This window comes from Cibotium barometz, chromosome 57, assembly GCF_041138505.1.
Source record: "Cibotium barometz isolate CiBa-2024 chromosome 57, ASM4113850v1, whole genome shotgun sequence".
Taxonomy (NCBI): domain Eukaryota; kingdom Viridiplantae; phylum Streptophyta; class Polypodiopsida; order Cyatheales; family Cibotiaceae; genus Cibotium; species Cibotium barometz.
This window is the reverse complement of record NC_141102.1, coordinates 32,581,373-32,592,105: the sequence shown is the minus strand read 5'-3', so window position 1 is coordinate 32,592,105 and position 10,733 is coordinate 32,581,373. Positions and strand designations below refer to the sequence as shown.

General features: G+C 41.5%; 1 protein-coding gene across 1 annotated transcript; it reads left to right on the top strand.

Moving 5' to 3' along the window:
• The first annotated feature begins 4,279 nt into the window (after positions 1 to 4,279).
• LOC147606661 (pentatricopeptide repeat-containing protein At5g27110-like) lies at positions 4,280 to 8,478 on the top strand. Its single transcript, XM_086791736.1, has 2 exons — positions 4,280 to 4,427; positions 4,541 to 8,478. The coding sequence occupies exons 1-2, from the start codon at positions 4,341 to 4,343 to the stop codon at positions 7,859 to 7,861; spliced, it is 3,408 nt and encodes a 1,135-aa protein (XP_086647862.1). The 5' UTR covers positions 4,280 to 4,340; the 3' UTR covers positions 7,862 to 8,478.
• The last annotated feature ends 2,255 nt before the right edge of the window (positions 8,479 to 10,733 follow it).

The window sequence follows — 10,733 nt, the reverse complement described above, 5'->3', positions numbered from 1 at the left end:
GCAAGATCAACCAAGAGATCCATATAAAAGAGCCACAGACTCATCCGTTGAGGACCAGCAAGGTCAATCGACCAGATCCATACCCGGTTTCAGAAAACAACTTTTACTCCTTGTTCCAATATCTTCCACAACGCACGTGTGGGTATCTTTGGCGACCCTAAGCCCGAGCACCGTATGGTCAGCACCCTCTAGGATCTTTCGCAGGTCACCTAGCGCTTCACTCATAGGCCGCTTCCTTGGTCCCTCATCCACCGTACCGGAAGCTCACCATTTAAATCGAACCGAGGCTGGTCAAGACCTCGGCCGACCTTGCTACGTGAGACGTCCTCCGTTGACTCTCCGTCAGGTGTTGCAACTTTAGCAGTTACTTCTCCACGACCTCATTCACAAGACAGTCAAAATGCTTCCCTGGCATTCTTGACATAAAACAGTCATTTAAAAACAGGTCATAAATACAGTTTCTATAATGAACTCTCGTCTTTCCGTATTGTCCTACATCAATCCACATCCATTTCATATGTATTCCCATTCTCATCCAATCACATCATTTTTCATCTCGTCACATCTTTCCTCATTTATACTCATCACATCTCATCCACTCGCATCTACCCATATCTACATCTCATCACATCACATTCGTTCACATTTCATCCATTCAAATCTACCCCGATCCACATCACATCACATCCATTTCACCTCACATCTCATTCATTCACATCTATCCTGATTCACATCCCATCACATCACATTCATTCACATCACATATCATCCATCCATATCTATCCCAATTTACATCACATCTCTTCCATTCACATCACATATCATTCATTCACATCCCAATTCACATGACATCAAATCTTATCCATTCACATCACATATCATCCATTCATACTTGTCTGACTCACATCACATCACATCACATCTACATTAATCACATTCATTGTATCCCCATCCCATCATATACATTCTATCCACATTACATCACATCCACATTGTTCTCATTCATGCACATCCCTTCTCATTTGTCCACATCCATCCAATCATTCACATACATGACTATTCACATCTATCCAAACATTCACATCTATCACTTCACATCCACATTTATTTGCATTATAATATCATGGGAATTCCTCTTTTATCATTAATTATTTCTCATAAAATAAATTCATCTAAAATAAAATATCCATTAAGTCAATATGCTATCTCTTTTCCCATCTAAATGATTGAATTCAAATGTCATAGGAATTCCTCTTTTACCATTTAAATATTTCTCATAGAAAAAATAAATTTATCTAAAATTTATCTTTGAATTTAAATAAAATATCCATTAATTCCAATATGCTAGGAATTTCTCTTTTCCCATTCAAATGATTGAATTCCAAATGTCATAGGAATTCCTCTTCTATCAATTAAATATTTCTCATAGATAAAATAAATTTATATAAAATTTATCTTTAAATTTAAATAAAATATCCATTAATTCCAATATGCTAGGAATTTCTCTTTTTCCATTTAAATGATTGAATTCCAAATGTCATAGAAATTCTTCTTTTATCATTTAAAATTTCTCATAGATAAAATAAATTTATCTAAAATTTATCTTTAAATTTAAATAAAATATCCATTAATTCCAATATGCTGGGAATTTCTCTTTTCCCATTCAAATGATTGAATTCAAAATGTCATAGGAATTCCTCTTTTATCATTTAAATATTTCTCATAGATAAAATAAATTTATCTAAAATTTATCTTTGAATTTAAATAAAATATCCATTAATTCCAATATGCTAGGAGTTTCTCTTTTTCCATTTAAGTGATTGAATTCCAAATGTCATAGGAATTGCTCTTTTATCATTTAAATATTTCTCATAGATAAAATAAATTTATCTAAAATTCATCTTTGAATTTAAATAAAATATCCATTAATTTCAATATGCTAGGAAATTCTCTTTTCTTATTTAAATGATTGAATTCCAAATTTCATAGGAATTTCTCTTTTATCATTTAAATATAATTACCATAATTTTCTCTTTTCTTAATTGATTAATTACACATAAACCTTTAAAAATTAGTTTTCCATTGAATGTGACAAAAACCATTGTTTTAAGCTAGGATATTCAATCCTCGAATATGGTAGGAAGTCCCCACGTTATGCATAAGAATGAATTATGCATCAATTTCTTAAAAAATTTACCATAGCTCCGCTACTATTACTAGTAATTTTTAATTTTTATGAAAAGAGTAATTATGATAGTATAACTATCTTTTAGCCTTAAATCTAATTTATGGATTTATCTCATAATATTACCATATTTTTCAAGCATATAAGTATAAAAATCATTTTTAAAACCTCTAGCTTCACAAGCCTAGAGTTTGATTTGTGAATAGAAAATTTCTCCATGAGAAGCACTAATTGAATAGAGAATTGGTCATAGGAATGACCATTCTTTGGGAGAGAGAGAGATAAACTTAAAAGCATTCTAATTTAAGCATAAATGTAAAATTTATGCGATTAATCACTAAAATTGATTAAAGAGCTTCATTCGCATTAAAGAACCATTCAATTGAATACTTCTCAAGCTTGAGAGGGGTTGAGAAGTGAGAAACATTTAGAGATTAAGAAAAAGACCATAAACTCACACTTTGCCTCCTGTTTTGTCTTGATTCCTTAGTCATTGGAGAGGCCCCCAACCAATCAATTGGTTAGTATGTTGAGGAAGGCTCCAAAGAAGGTTGAAGAGAGAGAGAAGCTCCAAGCTCTCCAAATTGTAGAGGATTTTTAGAGGATAATAAAAAATATCATTATTTTAGTATAATACTGGCATGGTATAGTTTAGAGATTTTTTTACAAAGGGCTAAGGATCTATTTATAGGTGAGGGAGGCCTCTAACCAAGTCCAACTAGGTTCTAGAATTTTCCAAGTTCAGTTTGGCTGAATTTGGACAAGATTTGGACCTAGTTTGGCTCCCTTTTGATTGGGTTCGATCCAGGAGAGAGGAGAGATAAAAATATCACAATATTTTTGAGTTAAAAAATCCACCACATGTGTGAAATAGGTGCCTCCGTGAAATGCCCCCTTCTCCTTACCAAGGTGTCAAAAATGTATCATTATACCCAAAATATCTCATTTGTTTAGTAATATTCATAGTTTTTTACTAATAAACCTTGTACTCAGTCAACTCTTTATCTTATGTGGGCATTTACTCATTTTTGGGTATTTTTCTTTTATAAATTGGATTTATCTCCTCCCCACACTTAGATTGATCCTATTGGCCCATAGGAACCTTAATTGGACCATAATCCAAAAATTTCTGAAAATTTAGACCCTTAGGCTAACGTCCTTTATACCTATTTTCAATTAATTCCAATTACACATTGGAAAGTTCTTTTTGAATTTCTATTTCAGGGGAAACCATTTTAGACACTAGGAGGATTTTTATACTCCAAAATATCTCAATTTTGGATTACCTCCCTCTAGACATTTTCTCTCTTCAGGCCAAAACAGGGTAAAACGGGATCTTTCTTTTATGTCAGAGAGGGGAATAATTATAAGATAAGAAGGGGAGGTTATTACACCTGTACACCTCAACAGCTGGAGGGAGGAATCTTACACCAACTATAGGTCACCCAAGAAGTTGGCCCAAGGTTAGGTTTTCTTTAACATCGGTACGTAGCGTCTATCCTAGTCACTAGGATGCCTAAATTTTGGGCACGTTCCAACCTTTATGACGTATTAGTCTCAAAGATGCATCGACTTTTGGAGGCATGCATACCCATACCAATTGTGGGAAGCCTAGTGTACAAATCTAAACCGTACATCATCACCAATCCTAGATGTGTACGACATATTGATTAGTAGAATGGCCAAGGCATAAGGAGTTGAATGTGCACGTCCTTCCTGACTTGGAGATGTGTACAATGTATTGATTGGTAGAATGGCGAAGGCATAAGGACTTGAATGTGTACATCCTAACCGACTTGGAGATGGTGTGTCCGTACCAACCATCATGGTGATGTACCAATGGAAGGATACGTCCTGGCTAGAGATTTAGGAGTTTGAAGCTTGGTGTACTTATTGTATGATGTGAGATACCTTTCTTTGTAAGTGGTTATTCTATCAATATATATGTAGCTACTACCCAATTTTAAAGAAGTTGAAAAGACACCTGCCAGAAATGACACATGCCAAATGTATTACATGACATAGGATGACATACATGAGATAAAAGATGTTTCCATTTCTTACATATGTTTTTTTCTCCTTCTAACTGTACAAACGGGGCCAGATCTTAGGCTGCTTACACATGGGGATCAATCCTGGCCGCCCGTGAGCGCCCATGCAAGCCCCGAGAGAAACAGACACGACAGCTAGGGTCTTGCCTGTTGCAACCAGAGAAGAACTATGCAGGTATATCGTCGCTCAGGTAAGGAACTGTGAAGTAGCAGAAGCCTACTTACTTCAGAATGTTGATGCAGTTTCGCTTTTGGAAATTGTTGTATGTTGTGGTGGTGGTCTCACCACTTAGCTCAAATACAGAGCACACATGGGAGAAGTACCTCACAGATCCCTCCCACTGGTGGGACAAGCGAAAGAGCAAAATCAAGTAGTGCTTGGATGATGCTCAGCTTAGAGAAGGCACTTGTTTCTCTTGAAGAGGGGATGCCTCCTCAGCCTTCAGTTGGAACCTTTGCATGCATATTGCACATGTGCAGAAAGGGGAGAAACCCAACATATGCCCTCCTCTTGCATGCCCACATGTGCGAAAATGGGCTCGACACCCATAGATCACTCGGTTTCGACCTCGTCCGAGTGTTGGCGGAGGCCGGACACATGCTGAATGCTCAGCAAGTCTTTGACATGTTGGTTCATTGCAATGAGGGTTCGTGGAGTTTCCTTATCACAGGTTATATCAAGTGTGGGGAGTCACATCAGGCTCTCATGCTATACCAGAAAATGAAAGAGGATTCCACATGCCCTAGTGCATACACTTTTGTGGCCTTACTGAAGGCTTGTGCTAAGCTGAAGGACTTGGAACAAGGCGGTGAAATACATGCTGACATTGCTAGAAAGGGGTTGTTGGAGAGAGACCCTTTCATTGGCAGCACCTTGGTCGATATGTATGCTAAGTGTGGGTCACTTGCAAAAGCACAAGAAGTGTTTGACAAGCTTCCAATTCGAGGCGTAGTCCCTTGGACTGCCCTAATTGCAGGATATACCAAACACGGGCATGCTGATGAAGCACTGAATTGTTTTGAACAGATGCAACTTGAGGGTGTCTCTCCGGATGCTGCCACGTTTATTTGCAGCTTGAAAGCTTGTGGAAGTGTAGGAGCCACAGACAAGGGGCAGCAAATACATGATGAGATTGCTAGAAAGGGGTTGGAACAAGACCTTCTTGTTGGCAGTACCTTGGTGGATATGTATGCCACTTGTGGCTTGCTTGCAAAAGCACAGGAAGTGTTTGACAAGCTTCCAATTCGAGATGTAGTCTCATGGACTGCGCTAATTGCAGGATATGCCAAGTACAATCATGGCAATGAAGCTCTGAACTGTTTTGAAAAGATGCAACTAGAGGGTATCTCTCCAAATACTGTCACATTCGTTTGCAGCTTGAAAGCTTGTGGCAGCATAGGAGCCATAGACAAGGGCAGAGAAATACATGCTGAGATTTCCAGAAAAGGTTTGTTGGATAGAGATGTTGCTGTTGGCAACGCGTTGGTTGATATGTATGCCAAATGTGGCTTGCTTGCAAAAGCACGAGAAGTGTTTGACAAACTTCCAGCTCGAGATGCGGTCTCATGGAATGCACTAATGGCAGGATATGCTAAACATGAGCAGTGTGAGGAAGCACTGGGCTGTTATGAACAGATGCATCTGGAGGGCATTTCCCCAAATTCTGTTACCTTTGTCTGCAGCTTGAAAGCTTGTGGTGGCATAGGAGCCATAGACAAGGGCCAAGAAATACATGCTGAGATTGACAGACAGGGATTGGAAAGAGACCTTTTAGTTGGCAGTGCCTTGGTTGACATGTATGCGAATTGTGGCTTGCTTGTCAAAGCACAGGAAATTTTTGACAAGCTTCCAGTTCAAGATGTGGTCTCATGGACTGCGCTAATCGCAGGGTATGTTAAACAGGGGTGCTGTGAGGAAGCACTGAAGTCATTAGAAAAGATGCAACTCAAGGGCATCTCTCCAAATGCTGTCACGTTTGTTTACAGCTTGAAAGCTTGTGGCAGCATAGGAGCTGCAGACAAGGGCCAAGAAATACATACTGAGATTGCCAGGAAGGGGTTGCTGGAAACAGATTTTACTGTTGGCAATGCATTGGTGGAAATGTATTCTGAATGTGGCTTGCTTCCAAAAGCACAAGAAGTGTTTGACAAGCTTTCAGTTCGAGATGCCGTCTCATGGAATGCACTAATTGCAGGATGTGCCAAACATGGGCATGGTGAGGAAGCACTGAAATATTATGAACAAATGCATCTTGAGGGAATCTCTCCAAATGCTTTTACATTTGTTTGTAGCTTGAAAGCTTGTGGAAACGTAGGAGCTGCAGACAAGGGCCAGGAAATACATGCTGAGATCATCAGAAAAGGGTTCTTAGAAAGAGATCTTGTTGTTGGCAACGCATTGGTTGACATGTATGCCAATTGTGGCTTGCTTTCAAAAGCACGGTATGTGTTTGACATGCTTCCGGTTCGAAACGTGGCCTCCTGGAATGCACTTATTACAGGATATGCCAAACACGAGCATGGTGAGGAAGCATTGAACTGTTTTGAACAGATGCAACTGGAGGGTCTCTCTCCAGATTCTGTCACATTTGTTAGCAGCTTGAAAGTTTGTGGCAGCACAGGGGCCATAGGTAAGGTGCAAAAAATACATGCTGAGATTGCCAGAAAAGGGTTGTTGGAAAGAGGTCTTGTTGTTGGCAATGCATTGGTGGATACGTACGTGAAATGTGGTTCACTTGCAAAAGCACAGGAAGTGTTTGGCAAACTTCCAGTTCGGGATGTAGTCTCATGGAATACACTTATTGCAGGATATGCCAATTGGGGGCGTGGCGAGGAAGCATTGAACTGTTTTGAACAGATGCAACTTGAGGGCATTTCTCCCAATGTTATCACGATTGTTTGCAGCTTGAAAGCTTGTAGCAGCATAGGAGCCACAGACAAGGGTGGAGAAATACATGCTGAGATTGCTAGAGATGGGTTGTTGGAAAGAGATCTTGCTGTTGGCAATGCATTGGTGGATATGTATGCTAAATGTGGCTTGCTTGCAAAAGCACAAGAAGTGTTTGACAAGCTTCCAGTTCAAGACGTAGTCTCGTGGACTGCACTTCTGGCAGGATATGCCCAGCTAGGAGATTATGAAAATGTTTTTTGTATCTTTGACAGGATGAGAGGAGAAGGAAAAATGCCAAATCCAGTCACATTCAGTAGTGTTCTCAATACATGCAGTCATGCAGGTCGAGTGGATAAGGGGGAGAGGTACTTTGTGGCCATGAGCAAAGACTACGGGATCGATCCAACTCTTGAGCAGTACACTTGCATGGTTGATCTCCTTGGCCGTGCAGGTCAAATAGACAAGGTCATGGTGGTGCTCAAGAAGATGCCGTTTCATCCTGATCTTGTGGTGTGGAATATTGTGCTGGGGGCGTGTCGGAAATGGGGCAATGTGGAGCTTGGAAGGCAGGCCTTTGAGCATGCAGTGTGTCTGGATGAAAAAGATGCTGCAGCTTATGTCTGTATGCGTAACATCTATGCAGATGCTGACATGCAAGAGGAAGCAAAAAAGGTTGAGGCAATGAGAGTGAAGAAAGCAAGCATTGAAGAAGCCAGGACATATTTTGTGGACTGATATTGGCAGAGTTCTGGGTTTCACATTGAGATGTGCTTGGATGGGATTCGCACAAGAACAACTTAACATTGTTTGCATGGCATTTCATGATAAAAGGGAGGTTTGGGAGTAAGATCGAGCCGGAGCATCCCCACCGTCTGCGCAGCTGCCCTTCTCCTCTCTTGCCCTTCCTCCGCGCTCCCGCCCTTCCTCTCCACCCTCTCCCACCTCTTCATCGCCTCTTCCCTTCCTCCTGTGACCACCCCCCTCACCTCTCCTTTCTCCTCGCACCCCTGCTTCGCTGCCTCAACAGATCCATGACCGGAAGGATTGTGGCTAGCAGCTCACCACCCAGCCATAGGCTCCGTTCAAGAGCCGCCCATTGAGCCTAGGTCTGAACTACTGTGAGTCAGCCAAGCCCCGACAGCAACGTCCTTGTGTCCCATACCACCAGACTGCCTGGCTGCTTGCAGCACACTTTGGCCTAGAGGTCCAGCACGTCAGGATAGGCGTCTCCTTGCCACGTGGCTTCCTCATTGTACTAATGACCCCCAAGGGACCTGCTAATATTGTAACCTGCTATTATGGCTCTTTATTAATAAGCTGTCAACTTGCCATACCTAGCCCATAGGTTACTATCTTGACTCAAGGTCAATTCACACCTCATCCATAGGTTAATATCTTGACTCAAGGTCAATTCACACCTCATCCATGCTAGCACCTTTGACCGAGCATGGCCATTCAAGCCCACACTCTACTAAACCCTAACCTAGGACTTCGCCGTGCACCCAAACCCCGAGTTAACCAACCCTAGCTAGTTCAGGACGTAACATTATCCCCCCTTTTTTATGTAACACGCGGAAGCTCTAGGCTTCTTTCAGCCCTAAACACCACTGAGAACATGCTGATGCAAAACGCAGACATAAAGGAGAGTGGAGAGAGAGATATATAGCTGGAAATTCAGTATATATCATATAGTACAAAAGGTACTTTTCTACAGCCCTAGGCTGCCTCGTACAAAAGGTGAACATCACCAAAATCTGTCCTAAACTAGGACCCTAAGGACCCATTCCATAAAGGAATGAATGAATACAATGACGAGCCTTGAGTGCCTTTTATAGGCCCTTGGGAATATTGAAGTGCTGGCCGACCAGCAGTCGGCCAGCCGACTTGACCAAATAAAGCAAACGCTGAAGCGCCTACCCTCCACTATGCAGCCGATAGGTCCTGTAATCAGCCGATAGCATCCTCTGGTCCTCTCCAAGTCCACACCAGCCAATCTGCACTCTGTGCTCCATAATCCTAGTTCTATCTGGTTCTTATACTCTTTTTCTGGCTGCCTCTTCTGGACCAACATCTGAGAATGTCCATGGCATTTTATGCACATGACATCCCCCTCTGCTAAACTTGATGACGGGATTCCAACCTGTTCTTGGATGACTGTCATCATCCCACTCTATTCCCGGAGTCCCTCTGTCATCCATCCAACTTTGGCAAACCCTTTTCACTGAAAACCCGGCCCGGTCTCCAAAACCACTCTGACTCTGAATTAGATCTATGCATCCTAGTCCTCAATCCATTCTTGCCCTGACTCTGAACATTGTCTTGGTTTTCATTCTAGAGAAATGAGTCTGGCACTCTCACATCACCCCTTGGAGGGTAATCCTCCTTGGGACCGTTGCCCGAGAACCTATCTGGCTCACAAGACTGCCATCCCCTCTAGCTTTGTGGAACACCACTAACAAACCTCTTAGGAGCTCTTCCCGATTCTGTGTTCCTTGCCTTGGGACAATGCTACTAGGGTTTGGAAATCCAAATAAGGCAACAGGCTTACCAATGATGAAAAGTAAAGAGCCCCACCAAGATAACCTTAGCTTAGGCCACTATATTATTCACTATCAAGCTAAATAATCTAGACCAATGGTTGTCGATAGTCACAAACTGATCCTAGCTACACGGTTAATGGTGTCTCATTAACACCATATACTTTTTTCAAGTACGTACGAGTACAACGAAGGGTACTTGTAACAAGTGCCGGCTCCCTCACCTCAAGTATGTCCAACTCACATAGGAACAAACACCAATGCACGAAAGCAGTCTTGTGGAACAATTGAACATGCAGGAAAACAAACTATGTTGCCGTGTGACCTATGCTGAAAGGTACCATAATCCAATCAAGATCTCCTTTGTCTAACTTGAACTGAGACCTTGCTGGAAATGGATCAAACTCAGTCAGTAGACCTAGATGCTTCTTCACTTCAGGGAGATTTCCCAAGGGTATGGAAAAGCTACTCAAGTCATCGGAATCTCTCCCTCCGTTAGACTCCCAGTCAAGTACCAAGAGGTCCCCCGAGACAACAAATAGAATCTCACCATTCCGGGAGACTCCCATACACAATCTCTATCGCTCGAGGAGATTCTCATAACAACACAATCTCAACCAGTCAGGGAGATTCGAAGTCCAGAATTTACAATTGTCTACCATTGGAATCTCAACCTCTATGGGAGATGCACCAATTCCTTTCACTGAGATCTCAAATCCTTAGGGAGATCCCCCTCTAGGACACCTCAAGACAACCATTTGGTTGATTTTCTCTACACTAGCTGAAAACCAACACAGTAGTCTCTATCTAGAATGGATCTTGTGAGATGGGTCTCAAAGTTCAAACAACTTTGGATAGCTAGTCATCTGACCCTTGGTCATGGCTTGCAGTCTATTCATGACGCAAAGTGATGAGTTTCACATCTAGACTAAATATAAATGTGTGTTAACCTAGTGGTCTCTCTTCTCGAGAATGGTAACACATCACACTCCCACATCTGGAAGTACGCTTTCCCTCAATAAAGAAGGTTAAAATTACCCCTCTCTTGTCAATGGTCTGCAGCCCATCTG

Coding starts and splice junctions, on each gene's coding strand:
- LOC147606661 (XM_086791736.1), top strand. CDS start 4,341: ATGCAAGCCCCGAGAGAAACAGACACGACAGCTAGGGTCTTGCCTGTT. Junction 4,428..4,540: donor GCAGGTATATCGTCGCTCAG/GTAAGGAACTGT, acceptor GCTCAAATACAG/AGCACACATGGGAGAAGTAC.